Source organism: Lepidochelys olivacea, assembly GCF_965140295.1.
Source record: "Lepidochelys olivacea isolate rLepOli2 genome assembly, chromosome: 2".
In the NCBI taxonomy this organism is placed as follows: domain Eukaryota; kingdom Metazoa; phylum Chordata; order Testudines; family Cheloniidae; genus Lepidochelys; species Lepidochelys olivacea.
Window position 1 is genome coordinate 113918711 of NC_140412.1, and position 21639 is coordinate 113940349.

The window sequence follows — 21639 nt, forward strand, 5'->3', positions numbered from 1 at the left end:
AAACATCTCTGTATCCAGGTTCAGATGTTTGGTGGGCCCATTTCTATTACAAACATACACAAATGGAGACATGTAAAACTCTGCAACAGCAAAAAATAGTGAAGTTAATGAGCACTGATAGGAGGTGAAGAGCTGCAACCCTGGTTTGTCAACAGAATTTGAGTAAAAAGAAAAGGATTACTTGTGGCACCTTAGAGACTAACCAATTTATTTGAGCATGAGCTTTCGTGAGCTACAGCTCACTTCATCGGATGCATGCCGTGGAAACTGTAGCAGACTTTATATATATATACAGAGAATATGAAAAAATACCTCCTCCCACCCCACTGTCCAGCTGGTAATAGCTTATCTAAAGTGATCACCAGGTGGGCCATTTCCAGCACAAATCCAGGTTTTCTCACCCTCCACCCCCCCACACAGATTCACTCTCCTGCTGGTGATAGCCCATCCAAAGTGACAACTCTTTACACAATGTGCATGATAATAAAGTTGGGCCATTTCCTGCACAAATCCAGGTTCCCTCACCCCCCTCCCAAAAACCAGACAGACAAACTCACTATCCTGCTGGTAATAGCTCATCCAAAGTGACCATTCTCCCTATAATGTGCATAATTAAGGTGGGCCATTTCCAGTACAAATCCAGGTTCTCTCACATCCCCCCCACCCCCATACACACACAAACTCACTCTCCTGCTGGTAAAACCCCTTCAAAACTGAACACTCTCCAAGTTTAAATCCAAGTTAAACCAGAACATCTGGGGGGGGGGAGGTAGGAAAAAAACAAGAGGAAATAGGCTACCTTGCATAATGACTTAGCCACTCCCAGTCTCTATTTAAGCCTAAATTAATAGTATCCAATTTGCAAATGAATTCCAATTCAGCAGTTTCTCGCTGGAGTCTGGATTTGAAGTTTTTTTGTTTTAAGATAGCGACCTTCATGTCTGTGATTGCGTGACCATAGAGATTGAAGTGTTCTCCGACTGGTTTATGAATGTTATAATTCTTGACATCTGATTTGTGTCCATTTATTCTTTTATGTAGACACTGTCCAGTTTGACCAATGTACATGGCAGAGGGGCATTGCTGGCACATGATGGCATATATCACATTGGTGGATGTGCAGGTATACGAGCCTCTGATAGTGTGGCTGTTGTTATTAGGCCCTGTGATGGTGTCCCCTGAATAGATATGTGGGCACAATTGGCAACGGGCTTTGTTGCAAGGATAAGTTCCTGGGTTAGTGGTTCTGTTGTGTGGTATGTGGTTGTTGGTGAGTATTTGCTTCAGGTTGCGGGGCTGTCTGTAGGCAAGGACTGGCCTGTCTCCCAAGATTTGTGAGAGTGTTGGGTCATCCTTTAGGATAGGTTGTAGATCCTTAATAATGCGTTATATTGCGCTATATTGATGACATCTTCATCATCTGGACCCATGGAAAAGAAGCCCTTGAGGAATTCCACCATGATTTCAACAATTTCCATCCCACCACCAACCTCAGCCTGGTCCAGTCCACACAAGAGATCCACTTCCTGGACACTACAGTGCTAATAAACAATGGTCACATAAACACCACCCTATACCGGAAACCTACTGACCGCTATTCCTACCTGCATGCCTCCAGCTTTCACCCTGACCACACCACACGATCCATCGTCTACAGCCAAGCTCTGCGATACAACCGCATTTGCTCCAACCCCTCAGACAGAGACAAACACCTACAAGATCTCTATCAAGCTTTCTTACAACTACAATACCCACCTGCAGAAGTAAAGAAACAGATATGGACTTGCATTTCTTATAATTTCCTCCATATATGGACCCATTACCCACGGCAGACTGCGGGGAATAAAAAAAAAGGGGAGGGGTGACTTTTTTAGTGGCGGAATGCAGGATCAGATAAAGAGCTGAACTTGCCACTCTGGCAACCCACGCCAAGTATGGGAAAGGGAGAAGAGAAAGTTAGGAATTACAGGGTGTCCATTCTTTCTTTAACAGTTAGGGACATACATGTTATGATTTTATGTTGTGATGTGTACACATTGCACGAGTAAGAGAAAGCTGTGTTCATATTTAACTCCGCTCATCATGGCCAGTATAAATGCATAAAAAGCCACTCACACTTTTACACTTTAGAATTACTGGACATATTCTGGGAATCAAACTACAAGTGCATAATACTGGCCTAATTCATTAGACGTGCAATGATGGGAGGAGCAAAGGGTCCCTGAGCCATCTTGCTGGTACAGGGCAGGAATGTTTAGAGAGGCCAGTTCTGGAAAATGGGAAAAGGAAAGATGCATTCTGGGATGTGCCTAAATTAGGCTACACACCAGAGCTTCATGAGACCCTATCTAGTGCCTGGCACTGACTGCAATATATATATGCTGGGTCAGGCTCCTAGCCCTCACATCCACAAGCCAGCATATCAAGTCCCTTTGGGGATGGTGAATATTGTTGAGAGCTTTAGTTAATCCCCCCGTCTATAGCTTAGGAAAGTAAATGCACTAGGGTGAGGAGCGTATCCTGTCCTGCTGCTGCATGGGTAAGTTTCAGGGAGGGGAAAAGAGATTTTTTTTTTTTTTTTTTTACTTGTGAGCCCTATTTTCCCCACATCACCTGTGCGCTTAAATACAGCAAACTCTCACAACATCCATCCTTGTTTCTCTGCCTTTTAGTAATCTTTGCAATTTAAAAACAGATTGTAAAGTAGCATCAGGAAGATAAGAAATGATAAGTTTGAAAACATGACATAAATCCTGTTTGAATTGTTTTAATTTCAGCTGATGGAGAACAAACAATGTTTCTACAGAAAAAATTTATGGTACAAAAATTAAGCAAACTGACAACGTCTCCATGTTGGAAATTATTCCCCCCCTCCCACCCCCCTCCACACACACTTTGCTTGTACTATATTGGATATGTCTCCTAATCCAGCAAATTTCAAGGCAATTGTGCCTCAATAGTTGTGCAGGAGACATTGTTAATGAGTTCTTAGGGCCTCCGTATGACAGGGATCACTGACATTATAGTCCATAGGTGCCCCAAAGAAGCTTTCTAATATGTGGACCATGGACATAATAGACCACAGTGGCATTTCCAGAACCAGTTTAGCTTGTCAATATGTATTTGGGGACTCTATAATATGTAAATTCTGACTGTAAAAAACTCTAAAGCACAAAGGTCTGTTTAGCAACATTTTAATCTGTAGATTCTTGACTCACCAGACAGCAGTATCTCCAGGTCACAACCTATACACTCCTTTGTGCATAACTCACTGCAACATAATATGGATTTGAACTGATCTTTGCTGGACTCAAGCAAGTCCCTCTTCAAAAATCCTGGTTCTCAATTATTGCACCTTTGCATTCAAAAAGTCCAGTCTTGCAATTACTGCACATTTGCATTTTTAGACATTTTAAACTGAATAACTTTAAAATATCTTTACTTTTGTTCTTCAATTTCTTTTGTGATTAGGTGAAACAGAAATCATTCTCAGCTGCCAAAGTCTCCCAAGACATATTCAAAAGTTGCAGCCATTTTAATATTTATGCCCTATATCCATAGTGCCCAAATCCATTAGACAAATGGCCTAAAAAATGTCAGGCAAAAGACGACTAAGGGCAAAATCCTTCCCTTAAGTATCGTGGCTCTCTGCTGGGTGGTGGTGGAAATGGAGTGGCATCTGCTGAACTATGGCACTATAATAATCATTACTCCACTATAGGGCAGGACAGCTCAGAACAGGCAGTGCCAGGAGGAAAATATGTGAAGTGTAATTTACTGCTTCCCCAAAATGTCCAAGCTAATGTGTGTGTTGCACACTGTAGCATGTGTGCTGAGGGACGGGTGATATGGCCATATCCCTGAACTGTTGGATCACAACCCTTGAGGCCAGCAGGCATTGTACTTGAGCCCCTCTCATAGTAGTGTTGGATTAGAACATTGCCCTGATGCTGGACTGATGCACTGGGAGTGGCTCCCTGAACCTTCTTCTCCTCTAATACACCCATGCAAGACAGGGCAGGATTTGGACATAAAGCTCTTTTTAAGTCATAAGAGTGCTTAAAAAGGCATCAGATGTCCATGCGATGTACCATTTACACATCCTTTTTTCTGAGCTGATTCCTTGTACGTTAAATGTTGCCTCAATGTTCCTGCAATCTCAACTACAGTCAGTGAACAAAGGAGTGCGCCTAGCAGTGTGAGCTACTTCTTTTGGACTTTTCAGAAAGCCAATATCAGGCCTTACATTTCATTAGAATCCTACTAAAGACCCAGAAAATAAGACATTGCAGGCAATTCTTATTTTTAATCTAGTCAGATGGGGTGTGCATGTGTGGTTGTTCTTTATATTGTTTTAGTGCCTACAATACGCTAGGTGCTTTCCAAACACAAAGACTCTGTCAGACACATCTCCCCCTACTGTAAAGTGAGGCCAAAAACAGAGATGGGGAAGGGGAAGAGAGACAGGACCAAAGGCTTTTTTCTTCCCCTCTCCTTGTCCTTGCTGTGGCCAAGGGGCTGTGAAAGGAATAAAGTTGTAGAGACCCATCCCTCTCACAACAGCCAGAAAACTCTGGAGTGGAACAAGAGAATGAAAGAGCCTCTTTTTTCCCAGGAGCTAAACAGAGGAGGAGCCTTAAATCATACTCCTACTAGCTACAGATGGATACAAAAGATGGAGCCCCCAAATATATTCCATTCTCCTCTCACCCTCCACCCCAGCCCACCCAGAATCTGGTAAAAATCACAGCACCCTCCCACTTCCAAACTTATGGTGCTGGCATGAAGACTGGGCTTCTTAGACATCACATACTATAATACTGCCTTTAACCCTGACCTGTGTCTGCCTTTAACCCTGACCGCCCTCATCTTTCATATCAGTCTCTCTCTAGTAGGTTAATCCAGTTAGCAGGCGTTCAGTGAGTTTTGCAAGACCTTGTCTGGCAGATTTCATAGACAAGAAGCTAAATTTTCTTTTGCTTAACTTCATCCAATTACTCCTGGAAATCCTGACAGATCCTTAGCAAGATATCACCATGTACATTTATACTATGCTCCTGAAATTATGCTTTGATTACTAAGTGGGGTGGATAAGAAGGCCACAGCACGAAGGCACGTTCTTCTATGCTCTCTGACTACAAATGAGACGTGCTGATGTAACAAATCATAGGTATCTATTACAAGGCACTGAAATAGAGCAAGAAATAAAATGTTATTGCTATAAAAATTAAAATGATGTGGAATATTTGCCTCCCTCTCTGATCAAACAGCAGAACACAACAGTATTAAACATCCAACAGTATATTTAAAAAGTTAGGGTTTTGCAATGTTTTGCCAGTCAAGCAGGAACTCATAACAGCTGTACCCTCCTGATGCTTTTTCGCCTTGCAGGTACTAAGTACCAGCACTTACTACTTCCAACTCTAGACAAAAGGCAAATCATTTTGCCTGAACAAGAAAACAAAAAGATGCAAAAACACATGAGATTAAAAGAAATAGAATGTGAATGAAAAAGACAAAGGAGAAAGAAAGAAAACTGAACCATTTATTTGAAGACTGGGTTGGATCTACCCTTCTGATTTCTTTTCTACCTTCCCAATGTCCCCGTGTTCTGCTCCTTACTCAGATTTGTGCCATGGCATTATTAGTAGTAAACAGTAATAATACCTGATTTAAGGTATGCTGCTCCACAGATCACATTTTCCATTAATGAATCAGAAGCTTTATTTTACATAAGAAACAGTCAACCATGCAAAACATCCTGCTATGGAGACTCCACTAAGGAGAGGCAAATAAGTAAAGGGACAATACTTGAAATACAATGAAAAAGGAGAGAGGAGAAAACTAACTACTTAGCATATCTGTGGCTGAGGTATAAACATAGGTCAAATAAAATTAAGGGGGCAAAGTATGAGACATATATAAGAATAAGGAACAACATGCTTGTTCAGACCAATGGTCCATCCAGTTGGTATCTCTCTCTCTCTCTCTCTCTCTCTCTTACAGTGGCCAGCATCAGATGCTTTGGAAGAAAGTGCAATAATCTCTAGTGGATAATTATGGAATAACCTGTCCCCAGGGAAAGTTTCTTCCTCAATCCTATCATTTAGTTGTTGGGCATGGCTCTGAAGCGTAAGAATTCACAGTACAGTCCTTATAAAAATAATTTAAAATTCTAACTATAGAAGCTCTCATTATCCAAATAAACATCTAATCTCTTTAAAAATCTCACTAAGGCCTTGTCTTCACTGATAATCTTGTGGTAATGAGTATCATGGGTTAATTCTACATTATGTACAAAAATATTTTCTTTTAATTCTTTCATGACATGTCCCCAAGTTTTTGCAGCAAGAGAAGAATTAAATAGAAGCACTAGCTTTACCATCTCTATACTATTCATTATTTTGCACACCTTTATCATGTCTCTTTTTACTCACCATCTCCCTTCATGTGGAAGTATTTCAGTGCCTTTAATCATTTTGATCACTTTTCTTTGAACTCCCTCTATTTCTGCTCTATTTTGGGACAGAATGACCAGAACTCAACAAAGCATTCAAGGTGATGACAACCACTGATTTATAGACTGACATTTCACTAATTTCAACTTTATTTGCTATCCCAGTCTTTATACTTCCTAACATTTTGTTTGCTTTTTGGACTACCGCCACCACCAAAGTTTTAATGACGAGCCTTCGGTGTTGCCCAGGCCTCTCTCTTTGACAGGCTTAAATAACAATATTTTCCAATTTGATCTTCATCATGGGACAGGAAGCCATGTCACCTCCAAAGATGGCACCTAAGCTTAGAAGACAGCAGAGTCCACAGAGAGAAGCAAGACTGGAGCAGGCCACTTGGCTGCTCCCTAAAGACACTGAAACTGGAAGGTGATGGCAGACTAGTGGGTCTTTCCTCTAATAACATTCTCTGCAGTACACCTCTGCATCAGTAGGGTCTAACGAGAATGAGACAGGCTGATCAAAATGTCACAAACACAAAACATGTTTTAAAAAAATAACACGTCCACCAATTTTTTCCTTTCCCACCCCCACTTCTTGTGTTTTCTTTTTTCACAATTGTGGGCAATAACCCCAAAGTATTCTTTTCTCTCCTCCCTCCTAGTTTTAAAACTGCAAACAATTATATGAACAGACTGTTCTATAACAGGGAAGCCTGCTGCACTTTCTCCTCCAGGTTACCACTAACTTTCATTGGAGAAAAAGGAAATTACTCAGACTCCTGGGGGCAGGGGACAAAGAACTGGAATGCTGGTCTTTGGGCCTCGCTTTGGGAAGCGGTGACTTTTTTGCTCTGTTATCTAGTTTCCCCAATAGGGTTCCCCACTTGTCATCTGTGGTTTCCTCAAAGACCTCAGCCGATACTGGGAGTTCTATAGGGCCTTAAATCACGTCTAAATCATTGCCAGGACTCTCTATAATAAGCCCAATGCTCTCCTGAGTAATGTTCTGCACAGACATGCCAGTGAACCTCTCATGGTTAGCCAAGGCTTGCAAAGATCTTTGATTGTGTACAACCATTTTATTTTGGGGCCAGAGATTTCTGTCACAAGCAGTTTAGCGGAATATGAATGATTCATTACAGTGCTGTACAAGTGTAGTTAACTACTTGCCTCAGGCAGAGAAATTAAGTTTTGGGTAAGGAAGTTCTTTTGACCTTATTTCAGCTCCTAAAGATTGAAGGTGTGATTTTCTCCCTTTTTCTTTCAACTAGCAAGTCTGCAGTTAAAACTGTTTCAATTTCCAATGTTTAAGGAAAGCATCACGTAAATCATCAGCCTTCTACTGTATTCCTTTGAATTTGCAATCCTTAAATAGGTACCACAAAGTTACCAGTGTGTTATGTTGCACACAATCCCGCCTGATCCTTTGTCCCTATGCAAGGGCCAGCCCCAACAGCAATCCCTGTGCTCCATCAGCAGGACAGCTCTCTTTGTGTGCAAGACACTCTAAAGTGAATGAAGGGATGGGATCCTAGCTAGGTGCTACATTCTGGCAAGCAGAATTAACCAGACGTGCAGAAGGGACCCAGAGTGATGGCGGTTACACCAAATAATATCACACACTGTGCTTGCGGGAGCTCTCAGAACTCCCCTTGGGGTGGTGCAACCCCACAATACTTCCAGAACAGGGTTGTGTATAAAAGGTACATAATCTAGGCTATGGATGTTTCTTTCATTTAGGATGCATCCACACTAGGAAAAAAGGTGTGTTTTTACTGCGCGTTAGCTAACATGGTAACTAGCACTGGTAAAAACCCTCATAATGACAAGATTGTTCGTAGCTTTCTCCCATGTGAGCAGGTCGAGGTAAAGGCTATGGGTATGTCTAGACTGCAACCATAGGGTGTGAATACGAATCAAGTACACATACCTGATCTAGCTGTTGTTTAGCTAGCTCAAGCTCCGGAACAGTGAATCCATGGCAGCGTGCGGGCCCATGTGGGCTAGCTGTGTGAATAATTACCCAGGGTTCCAGGCTGGTTTGTATAGCCCGCCCTGAAGCGCATGCTGATGCGGCTTCACTGCTGTGGGTCCCTGCGGTAGTTAGATTAAAGAGAACATGGGTATGTCTGCTTGAGCTGTGATTGCACCCTGCAACTACAGTGTTGATATACCCCATGGGGGAACCTAGTGTTTACCTCAAATTGCTAACCCGTGTGAAAACAAAAAACTTCATTAAGATTTTACCGTGCATTAGTTAACCTGTGGTAAGAACACACCTTTTTGCCTAAATAAAAACCAACCAAAAATCTCCTGTCTCCATACTTGCCTCTCCAACTACCACTTCATTGCCTCCGAGATCCTCAAGCATGCAGTCTACTCAGCCACAGTGCTGCCAGGATCACTCTCAGCAGCTACTGAAATCAAGGTGATTTGAAGGTACTCAGCATGTCCCAGGATATGCTTATCACCTCAACTTCCAGAGCACTTGGATCTGCTGTAATCCAATTCCATCCCTTCTCTACCTCCTGCAAATGTCCTCTTACCAAGTATCTTCCTGGTTAAGTACTGGGCATATTCTCATTCTCTGATCTTTCTGCCATTTTCAAAACACCGTCTCTCCACCTCTGCTCTCTTCCTGGGGCTTTTGAGACTCTCTTCTCTCCTGGTTCTCCTGCCCCCCATCCTTCTTCAGCTCCCTACTGGCATTCTTCAGGGTTCTGTCCTCACTCCTTTCCTCTTTTCTTTTGACTCTATTACTAGGTGACCTCATCTGCTCTCATGGCTTCAGTTATCATCTCTAAGATGACGACTTATACCTGTCCCTCCTCGACCTCTTCCTGTCTGTTCAGTCTTGCATGTCTGACTGCCTCCGGGACATTCCATCCTGTATGTCCAGATGCCAACTCAAACTTCAGCAGATGAAAACTAAACTCATTTTTCCTCACAAACAGTTCTGTGCCCCTTCCATTTCCATCACCATCCTCTCTGTCACCCAGATAGGCAGCCTAAGTGTTTTACACTCCTCTCTCTCTCTTTTGCAGAACTTTTTAATTCTCAGGTTTCAGAGTAGCAGCCGTGTTAGTCTGTATCCGCAAAAAGAAAAGGAGTACTTGTGGCACCTTAGAGACTAACAAATTTATCTTTTAAACATAGGGAAATAGTTTTACTTTGTGTAATGACATATCCAATCCCAGTCTTTATTCAAGCCTAAATTAATTGTATCCAGTTTACAAATTAATTCCAATTCAGCAGTCTTTTGTTGGAGTCTTTTTGAAGTTTTGTTGTTGAAAAATTGTGACTTTTAGGTCTGTAATCAAGTGACCAGAGAGATTGAAGTGTTCTTCGACTGGTTTTTGAATGTTAGAATTCTTGACGTCTGATTTGTGTCCATTGATTCTTTACGTAGAGACTGTCTGGTTTGGCCAATGTACACGGCAGAGGGGCATTGTTGGCACATCATGGCATACATCACATTGGTAGATGTGCAGGTGAACGAGCCTCTGATCGTGTAGCTGATGTGTTTAGGCCCTATGATGGTGTCCCCTGAATAGATATGTGGACACAGCTGGCAACAGGCTTTGTTGCAAGGATAGGTTCCTGGGTTAGTGTTTTTGTTGTGAGGTGTGTGGTTGCTGGTGAGTATTTGCTTCAGGTTGGGGGGCTGTCTGTAAGCAAGGACTGGCCTGTCTCCCAAGATCCGTGAGAGTGATGGGTCATTCTTCAGGATAGGTTGTAGATCCTTGATGAAAACCTCTCCAGCACATTACCAAGGATCTACAACCTATCCTGAAGGACGACCCATCACTCTCACAGATCTTATCACTACAAAAGGTCCCCGTCCCCCTCCCCCCCCCGCTGGCAATAGCTCACCTTACCTGACCATACACACCGTAACAAGAGTGATAACACCCATTGTTTCATGTTCTCTGTGTATATAAAATCTCCCCAGTGTATTTTCCACTGCATGCATCCGATGAAGTGAGCTGTAGCTCACGAAAGCTTATGCTCAAATAAATTTGTTAGTCTCTAAGGTGCCACAAGTCCTCCTTTTCTTAATTCTCAGACTACGACCAGCTCCAGATTCATTATCTACTCTCCATGCTACTGCTAAAACCTCTTTTCATTTTCCACCTTGAGTACTGCAACCTCTTCCTCTTTGGACTTTTTACTTCCCACTTCCTCAGTCCATCCAAAATGCAGCTGCTAAAATGAATTCCTCTGTCATGGGTCTGACCATGCCCATCTATGTGCTCCTAAGTTCCTTCATGGACTTCTCACTTTCTGCATTAAGCTCAGCCAACATAGCTGGAAATACAGTTTCATTACTTCCTACCATTGCATAAGAAACTGATGGCACCCGTAGCAAGAAAAGAGTTAATAGTTGTAAATCAAACTCTATCCTTTTAAAATTATTATGGTCAAAGACCACTTAAATGAGGAAGAATGAATTATAATACCACTGTACCATGAGGTAAAATCAGATTTCTGAGATGTCCCAAAGGTCTGTAAGGTGAAAGCCTGTCTTTCTTGTGCTTTTGTATTTCTGGGGTTACTGGGTTATCTCATAACTAGTGGACTATTGTTATTAGTCTATATCCCACTGAAAATTAGAGACTGAACAGACTAACATAAAAAGGAAGAGAGATTACAGTACTATGCATCTGAGAATCTGCTAAAGGGTACGTGCAACTGAGGTTATACACATAAGCACACATGTTTGTTAAAAGAAAGAGCAACTACGATCTCTTCTTACTGTGCTTGCAGTTATACATACAATGCTGTGGAGACCAAAAAAGGATGTTGATGTAATCCATTTACACATCAATTCAATTAAACTGGCAATGCATATTTTTAAAAAGTGGCTTAGTCTGTTTTTAGGGATAAATAAATCATGCCAATACTGTAAAGTACTTGCGACTGCTTTGCAAATCTCTCAATTTGATTTTCCTGGGGTTTGCTGTCACCAGCAATATGTAGGTGTGGGGAAAAAGCACTTATAATAAGGTATACAGCATGGTCTGATTTCTTCTCTCCATTGCACCGGTGTAACCAATAAGGGAGTTTAACCCAATGTGTATTTCCAGGATTCCAAGGCTATCTCCATACTCTACAGCGAAAGGAATTCCATTCGGCTTCACTTGCAATTTAATCAAAGGCAACTATAATTACACTGCCAAGGCTCTAATTTTGAAGGGACATTAGCAAAACCATAGTTACTTCATTAAGCAGCAGACCTGTGGCTGACAAAGGACTAGCAGATCCCAAATAATATTTTTCCTCTTCTGCTGAGAGCAAACTAAGCAGGCTTTTGTTAATTCCAGACCCTGCCTCAGTGTCAAAAGCTGTGAAATAAAGTGGCAAGCACCACAAACAGCGAGCAGCCCAGAGTGTTATTACATTTTCATAGTCACATTTGCAGTCAAAAACCTCTCTCTGACCTTCAGGAAATGAGCTCTGCCTACTATATCCGTTTTAACTAGCTCTAACTCTAGAACCTTCAAATCTGAAGTAAAATGTAAAGCAACACAACAAAACAAACTCATATTAAACAAGGACGTGGGGTACCATCTGTGAGGATATTTCTGCATGGATGGTTTTATGCCTCTTCTAGTTCTCTCCTTCTCCTAGTTGCTGACTCTAGCAATATCCAAACAATCTGTCATCACTCTGTTTATACATTGCTTTTACAGAACATAAAAAGCATATACTTACCAGTACAAACACTTGTGATTTTATTGTCACTCTCCTGGAATACCTTTCGAGGTTTTGCTCAACCCCAAAAGGAGTGGGGGAGGATGTGGTAGCAGTTGTCTGCTGAAGGACACTATATTAATTCCAATATAACCACAAACACCCCCCAGTGATTTGTTGCTGACAGCATGGTGAAATATCACACAAGATTGATTCCACGTAACACACTCTTCCAAATACCAATAATTAAGTCAGGCAAACTCTACTGCTGCACAGTGAAGAAAAAGTTGATGCACCAAGGCAGAAACACCGGTCTAATAAATTCATAGCAACAATGGTGAAACCAATGAATATATGCACTAATTTCTATGGCAACTAGAGAGTGTTATCCCCATTAGCTGCTAACACGAGGTTATTAAGATAACTGTCCTCCTGGCTTCTCTCTGGTCACTACCCTGAATACTTGCTCATTACATTCATTCGGTGCCTCCTGTTCTATTTTCCTGCAGTCCATTAAGTAGCAAGCTAAGCATCAAGCATCTGACAGTAGTGCACGCATACCCTACAAGCAAACATACTTTTCTGTCCCCCTCACACACAAAAATCGCAGCACTCACCGTCACGGGCTTCCTCCCCGCGACTGCAGTTGCTGCATATATGTTTGATCTCCTTGCCTATGTGACAGTGTATCACAAAAGATACATTGTTGTTGTTGGTAGCAGGCTCCTTCAGTGGCTTCATCCTCAATAGACAGAAAGCTTTTTTTTTAGGTTTCTCCCCATTCATGGCTGGAACAGAGCCCTCCCTGCAGCCCGAAGAAGAAAAAGCAAGCATCCCAAGCTGCCTGATGTGTGTGGAATCCGCCATCCATTCACTCTCGCCTTAGCATTTATCTGCCACCCCCTCCCCTCTCCAAGAATTAAGGAGAAGGGGGAAGGAAAGCGAGGGGGGGGGCAGGGAGGGGGAGAGAAAGAGAGCGAGAGCAGGGAAGGAGTGGGAGGAGTTATTGTTTCATGGTCTCTGTGTATATAATGTCTTCTGCAGTTTCCACAGTATGCATCCGATGAAGTGAGCTGTAGCTCACGAAAGCTTATGCTCAAATAAATTGGTTAGTCTCTAAGGTGCCACAAGTCCTCCTTTTCTTTTTGCGAATACAGACTAACACGGCTGTTACTCTGAAACCAGAGTAGGGAAAAGCACTGCCTGAGCCTTGGTGGCCTCTGTGACCCAGCTGCCTTAACCAATCCAAATGATCTTCGCTGGAGGATGCTCTCAGCATGTCACTCCTCTCTCCACACCTGTGATACTTCTCAGCCATGGATTCTAAACAGCTTCATCAGCAAATCAGAACTTAATTATTTTCAGCTACCTTTGCTTGCTGCATGCTTCCCATGAGTGCAGAGCTGCCCCCATGCTCTCCCAACGCCTCCTCCCTTTCCCTCACCTCCTCCTCTGGCGAACAAATGTGAGAATTACCATGCAGAGTACCAGTGTTGTTGGAAACCTTTGGTACTGTGCATGCAGGGACAGTCAACGCTGTGTTCCTTCTGCAGAACACAACAACATTGCCTGTTCTCAGGCAACACCACAGCCTATTCGGTTATAATTAATATTTTACACACAAAGGAAAATCATCCAGGATATTGATATAGGCTGGCTCCCCCTCTACTGCTCCTCTGCAGACTCACTTGGCTATTTGAGAACTAAAGACAATTGGGCTATATGCACCTATCACAGCCAGTTTTGGTCTTTTCTTTTTTTTTTTTTTTTTTTTTTTTTTTAAATAGTCCTTTCACTCTGGCTTTTCCAAATTCTGGTTGGCTCTTTTAAAGTACAGAGGAGGCATCTGTCTGGTGGTTCTCAATGACAGCCATTGATACTAGCTGGCAGTGACTGGTGACATCAACGCAGGCTTCTCTGGAATGGAATCACTCTTCCTAGACCAACCCTGGCTATGGCTCACCAAGGAGGAGTGCAGACACGGAAAGTCTGTTTGGGCTACTCATCGCAGGACGAATACCCTCTCTTTGTTTCTTCACCCCCTTTCCTAAAGTGCAGCTGCTCTGAAGAGCTACAATACCATCTCTGGATACTGGTAGTCAGGGCAGTGGCTTTTCAAAGGCCCTCACAAAGCTCCTGGCTCATAGGGGAATATTCATCTAATGTCCTATGATCTGTCATCCCCTTTGCCGATGACAGCCCCATAGGAAAAGACCACATTGCCTCGATTCACAGTTCTGTAAAGATACCAAGCAGCTTCAAATGGTCTGACCCTCTGCTGAAGCAGTGCTTTAGGGAAGGACCTAGAACACTGAACAGAGATATCCTAGCGGGGGGGGTTGGAGGGGAGAGGGAAGGAGGGAGGGAAGCGAGGGAGACTTTGATCCTGCAGTGCCTGGGGAAAGAAGTATAGGAGAACAGGGGAGGGGAGAGATGAGAAAAAAAAAAAACTCATGGAGAGGGAGCGCTGTTCCTTTAAATCTGTAGCTGGAAAGAGGTTGGGTGGGTTCCAGGTTGAAGCTCTACAATGTAGCGGAGACAGAGAGTAATTTTCGGGATAGTGCTGGTACCTTTATTTTTATTAAGTTCCCTGTTCAGTGATAGAAGAAAGTGACTCACTCTGCAATTCTTTGCCATTGTCACACGACATTTTAATACACTCCATAGGCTTAACGAGACTGACCCTAACCCCTATCAGGTTTTCATTCCATTCTTACCCACAACCATCATTGAAACCAAGGGGAGTTTTGCCTGACCAAGGAGGAAAACTGAGGCAGACTTCAGGATTTTGCCTGATGTTTTTAAATTAATATTTTCTGTCCCTCTTCATGATTTTTCAAAATAAATGAATAAATAAAAATACACGTGATGAACTTCTGCCCTGCTTACCATGCATCGTTCTGACGCAGGTGTCACTTCTCCCCTGGCAGCACTGGGAACTGAACCTTGAGAGGTCTTTTATGGCAAAAATTGCAATGCTTCATTTTTCTTGGCATGGTTCACAGTCAGATTAGATACTGTTAGAGCCCACTACTGTAACATGGGCTGAAAAAGGCTCTCAGTAGAAAAATGCCATTTACTCAGCCATGCAACACAGCCTATACATCACCCTGCGGGTGTGTTTGTGTCAAATGGAGTCAGTCACTTCAGGTTAGCTACTTCACTAGCATCACACAAGGCTTGATCCTGCATTGGTTGCTCATCCAAAATTCCCCATTGACTTTAGTGGGAGTTTTGGGGGCACAAGAAATGCAGGATTAGAGTCTCAATAGCAAGCAAACAGATAGATGTGATAATATATGTGCATCCCATTTATAAGGGTGAATGCATTTTAAAAAGTACCCTCTTTAACCGAGTTTCAATCACTCAGCAAAAATGTACGTTAAATTAAAAATTCCAAAGAAAACAGCTGAAAATTAGTTGCGTCTTCATTCATTGGCCAAAACAGGAGCTCAGGGCCTGAGGATTTCCTCTACCACCATCTCGCTAACTCCTCATATTGGGTTAAACACGGTTATGAGTCAAAAAGTAGTTCTGCAAACATTAGGGGTAGCTACAAGCTACGTCATGAATTTCCCAAAGTTCAGGGCTGCCCACAGTTGGAGTTTTACATTGCCACAATGGAGAAGTAGGTCAAGAGAGGCAAAGTAACTCCAGATGTGAGCTTTCCCAAAGCATAGGGGGTTTCAGATCTAGCCCTCTGGTTTGGGTCTAACTTCTGCTCCCTGCTGACCAATATAGGCTGATATCTGCTCCCTGCTGACCAATCCTGGAGTGCTGCACAAGGCTTGAGTAAACAGGCCTTGCACAGTAGATCACTGAGGGAGACTGAAGGAGCAGACTACTAGTATAGCTGCTGCTAGATGGGGGCAAATGGTTTTGTGGGTAAGGCACTGGGCTAGGACTCAGAAGAATGTAGCTCAATTCCTGAATCTACCACAGGCTTCTTGTGTGACCTCAGATAAGTCACTTAAGATCGCTCTGTCTCTCAGTTCTCTGTCTATAGAATGGGGATGAGAATATTTCTCTAGTTCACACAAGTGTCATGAGAAAAAAAAATGAATGGACGTCTAAGAAGTGTTCAGAAAAAAAATGCAGAGATAGGGGCCATATAAACAGACGGGTAGTAGGAGGGGTGGGTAGCAAGTGCAGCCTTGGATGCTGACTAGTATATCTATTTAGTTACACCCATGGTCATGCCTACACCCCTCTGTTGGTTTACCCATCATCATAACTCCATGACCCTCCGCACTGCTGTGGAGGGTGCTACCACAGGTGCTGCCCTATAGCGTGCATTTGCAGGCCTTCCCCACTGGACACTGGAGCCCTGGCTATTCTGCTGCGTTTTTGGAAGCACATACGCTAACAAGCTTGCCCAATGGGCAACACGGATTCCATTCAGATCTGAACCCAAATTACCCATGAGAAAGTCTGGCACATTGCATCCAAAGTACATAGCACCTGCAGGAGACAAACATGTCCTGAACCCATCTGCAAATACGTCTTTTGTAACATGCACTTCACTAGAGCATGCAAACTGCTTTCATTCCCAAGAGCTGCCTTATAGAAAGTCTGAATTTGCCACAGCTCGTAAGACAAAAATATGTTTTAATTATGATCTGTGTAATTACGGTAGAAGCTGCCGCTGCTAATCATTTCTAGCACAAATAATGGAAGATGAACATACTGCAGTATTCCTGCAGGAAATAACTTGCTTCGTCTTGATTTTAACAAAAGCCAAAAAAGCCATAACAACCCTTTCTGTTCACTGCCTCAGTAATGTTTGCAAACCCAAGTACTCCTTACTACATTGTGGCACCTAAAAAATGACCGAGACAGAATGATCTTTTGGACTGGGCGTCAGCAAACTTGTGTTCTACTCCAACCTCTGCAACTGACTTTCTAGGTTACCTTGGGCAAGTCATTTCACCTCTCTGTGTTTCCGTTTCCCTTCCACTCTTTGCCTGTGTAGGCTGTAAACGCCTCAGGACAGGAACGGTCTTTTATGATCTCTCTGTCTAGAACAATGGGTTCAGAATCTCAGTTGTAGCCCTAGGCCGGCTATAATACAAATATCACCTTCACCACCAATTTGGAATAAAGAATGCTCCAAACCAGAAACCCAGATCTGAATATCATGAACCCTGATGACAGCTCAGATCAAGATTCACATTCAGATCCAAACGTTGAGCTCCAGCCCACCTTTCCCCTGGAACGCATTTCCTCATATCTCAAGATTACCTAGCTGGGAACTTCCTCTTTATGATACTGTTTAGTTGTTTTCAAATTATCCCTGTAAAGGCAGAGAGAAGCAATAGAACCAGTCAGCTAAAAACATCCAGGCTCAGATTTTCAGGTGCCCCAGACCAGTACTCAGTTCAACTGGAGAGTGGTTAAAAGAGGGTTTTCTGCCTACCTTCTCCAATCCCATGGGGCTGGGTAAGCACCTGCTACAACTCAGAGCAGCCCAGAGGCTTGAAATCATCTGGAGCACCGTACACTTCAGCCATGCCTTCTCCTGCTCTTTATGCAGAGGAGCAGGTGTTGGGATTGTAAAAAAGCTTCCCACAAGGTCCTCTTTGCAGCAATAGATCAGCATAAATGATGTATACTGGGGTTAAGTATCCCCATAGATTTTAGATCATAGGCTGAGGCCATTTCAGTGGTTGCAAGCTGAAATGTTTGTGATCCTGCAACATTACATTAAATCCTTGTTTTGCACAGCTCTTTAGCCTTATTTACTGAATAAGTATTTATTTTGTTCACTTGGCCTATTTGTTTTAATAGCTACCTGCTGATCTATATTTGGAATCTCTTTGTGTTTGGCAAATATTGTCTAACTTTTCCCTTTTTGTTTCCTCTTCCCTTTCTACTATGAACTGCATACTGTAGTGCAGCTAGTTATCAATGGGCACAGTATACATAAACATTGTCCCATACTGCCATTAGGGGCAGGACAAGAATATAAGATATAGTTAGAACTAGCACAGGTGTTAAAATGAGGAAAACCCCCTGTAACATTTAATCAAAAAAAACTTTTCTCCCATTTTTTGATGCACTTTGAAATTTCAGCAGATTTTTTTCCAATACATTTTGACCTGCTCTAGTTACAAATAATAGAGAGCCTGTAGCGCTTTCTCCATCAGACTATTTCAGAGAAAGCTCACGAACAGTGTACTATTGCTGCAGCTCTACTAAACCTTGTCATGGCATCAGGAGGAGAAGGAAATTGACTTCTAGGTTTTTACAGTTGGCATTCATTTCAATGCTTCCCTTCCCCCCACCCCAGTGCAAAAAACATTATTAGGGATGGTGATGACAAGAAAGTGCCAAGCTGAACCAGAATCTGGTCTGGTGGTGTCTCTTATGGGCATTTATTCCATCACAAACAGCACAGGCGAGTAAATGTAAGCATAAAATCAAATAAATACTGCAGGGCTGTGTGCAATGACTAACTAGATACATGTGCTATCGGGTACTACAGGGTAGACTATATTTATGTATTTTATTGTACTATTTACATATCTAAATCAACAATCTCTAAATTAAGGAGAAAATATATTATATATAACTAGCCTGATGACAGCAAAAAACTGATCAACCATCAATATAACATCCCATTCAACAGCACCCTCTACTTATCACCTGGGAAAAGCCTAAAAAACCAGATGACCCTTTTAGGGCACCAGGAAGTTGCAGAGAAAGTAAGTAAGTTCCAGAGCAAAGGATCCCTCATGGAGAGTTCCTTGCCAGCAGCTATCTTACGGTAAAGCTATGGGGCTTTCAGTCTCTGTGTTTTCAGTGCCTAGCACAATGGGATCTGGGTCCATGACTGGGGCTCCTAAGCACTACTGCAATACAAATAACCACCAACGGGTTTTTTAGATATGGAGTGTTTGTGTTTAACACTTATTTTTTTAAATTTTAAACATTACATAAACTCCAGCCCATTAGAGCAACCAGAGCCTGGTGCAGACCACAGCCTGCGACTCTCTGCAGTACAGAACCCCACCTCCTGAAATGGAGGGCGACCTTTGGTTTCTGCAGCCACACCCATATCTTTCCACAACAATCACAGCTGCTCTGCACAGAGCCCAAGAGTCAGGCGATCACAAATGTTACAGAAACACACAAGGAGAAGGGAATGGAAGTGCCCTTTCTTGGTTTCCCCTGTGTTTTTAAACACTGATTAACAGCTATGTGGAACTTCTTGTTCTTCTTGCTGGGCCCACGAGGTCCCAGGTGCATACTGTGTTGTTACACAGTCATTCCTTCATTTAGGAGAAGGCCTGCTCTATTTTGACACAACACCATATGGTGCATAAAGACTAACTGGAAAAGTTACCCACACGGAGGACAGCTTGGGAACACCTGTTCGCTGCACTGTGACTAACTGCTGGTGGTAAAATAGACGTATGGGAAAAAAAGATGTGTGTATCATCCTATCCATCATCCACAAGAGCAGGGGAAAGACTGCTGAGCTACCGTTTGAATGATGAGTAACACACACAATGCCAAACCCACACCCGTAATAGGTGAATGAAAGTTGGACGTGGTTATAAGGCTATGTCTACATTACGAGGTAGGGGTACGATTCCCCTACTTTTTGTACACATGCTTGTGCTAGTTCTCATCAAGTTAGCATGAGTATAAATAACAGCGTAGCTGCAGCAGCGAGGACAGTGGCAGCAGATGCATGGCTGAGTCATGCCGAGTACATGCCTACCAATGTCAGGTAGGTTTGTACTTGGCACAGCTCAGACAGGCCTCCGCTGCCACGACTGGCGCTACCATGATTACAGTGCATCACGCCTCAGCTTGTAGTGTAGACACAGACTAAGTGAACACACATGACGAACCAATATGGAGGTGGGGGCATAAGAGGGGAGAACTAATATTAGAGCCAGGTGGTGTTTTGAGCAGAAAATATTAAAGGTGAAATTCTGGCCCTATTGAAATCAATAGAAAAATTCCCATGGACTTTAGTGGGGCCAGGATTTCCCCCTAAGTCTTTGGACCTGATTCAGATCTCTGCGAGACCAGAGTTAGTCAGGAGTAACACCAATGAAGTCAATGCAATTACACCACTCTTATGCTGACGAGAGATCAGAATCAACTCTGTAGTCAGTTTAACAATGTATAAACCCTGCTGTTGTAAAGGCACCAACACCACAAAAGTGTAAAGGCAGTGGCAATTTCTAGACGCACAAACACTTGTCAGCTTCCCAGCCAGTTATGTACTGCCTGAAGTGGAATGAATGCAAAGTGTGATACATAATAGAGCTTTTTCAAAAAACACTCTTCCCTCTTCTCATAAATAAATAAAGTTAGCTCCCCACCTCCTGCTTCCCGCCCACCAGAGGGAGAGTCTGCTGCTAAAAGACCAGGAAAAGTGTAGGAACACAGTCAGGTACCTATTTGGAATTATAATTCTTTGCAAGGTTATACTCTTCTACAGAATACTCAGACAAGACCTGTGAGGTAAGGAGGAAGTGTTTCCATGAGCGTATGTGCAGCAAACCCTCAGGGGAAAGACTGCCTTATTCACGTTTGAAGTGCTTCTAGCCACAAAGGAGGAAGGGATAGAGACCAGGTGAACAGCCTGAACATATGGTAGACATGAGGCCAAGTACTCAGCAAACTGTGTGAGGGACGCATGCAGGACTGCTTCATTTTTAGGTTTTTTCCCTTCCCTACTGCCAAGAAATGGATATTCGAGTCAGCAAAAAAATAGGAGCGAGTAAAACTACGTATGACCAACAGGTATTGCAAACAAGGCACAAGTCTGAGCTGCTGGGAGAATTTCAGAGTTACTTATTGCAATTGTTTCATTTCATACATATTAATTTGAATGTGTTCAAGGATATGTTTTAGGATGACATAGTAAATATAGGGAAAACCAAAGAATAGTCATAATTACCAGAGCAATGTGCAACCACTGCAATGCAACCTGAAATGATGTGAAACTTGGCAGGTTTCCAGTGTTGTTACAAACTCAAAAATTCAGAGCAAACCTGTCTGAAGATTCATTAAGGCTTGCAAACTACCTGTATGAACCTAGTCTTCATTTTGGGTGACCTTATACAAGGCGCCAGATATAAATCAGCATAGCTCCATTGAAGTAATCAGGGCAAGTCCATAGCTTTGGTTCATTTTTTCCTGCAGTTGTTGCTTTCTAATAGCCTCCTTTGAAGGCAAGCGTTATGTGTTCTTCTCCTGAGATTCCCAGTAAAATTTGTACAGGTGTTTACCTTCTCATTCACTCATCCACTCACTGCTCATCACCCACCTGCCAGTGGCTACTGACTCCCATATAAAATGTCAAAATCAAGGGCGAAAACCACATTACCTATATAAATAACCTATGTAATATATATATATATATATATATATATATATATATATAACCATAACAAACTTCCATCAGCAGCTATAGTAGGCAGGGTAACCAAATATTAAGATAAGTTTGTGGTACATCTCGATTATCA

General features: G+C 42.6%; 1 protein-coding gene across 8 annotated transcripts in view; it reads right to left on the reverse strand.

The window, feature by feature from the left end:
* Window positions 1-21639, reverse strand: part of PHACTR1 (phosphatase and actin regulator 1) — a 430561-nt gene that overhangs the window by 193936 nt on the left and 214986 nt on the right. The window contains exon 1 of one of the 8 annotated variants that reach the window (XM_084619599.1): window positions 12769-12975. The exons of the other annotated variants lie outside the window; for them this stretch is intronic. Within the exon in view, the coding sequence (XP_084475725.1) occupies window positions 12769-12937 (169 nt within the window). The 5' untranslated portion in view covers window positions 12938-12975. Of the gene's footprint in view, window positions 1-12768; window positions 12976-21639 lie in introns of those variants that run through there. 8 annotated transcript variants of the gene reach the window in all.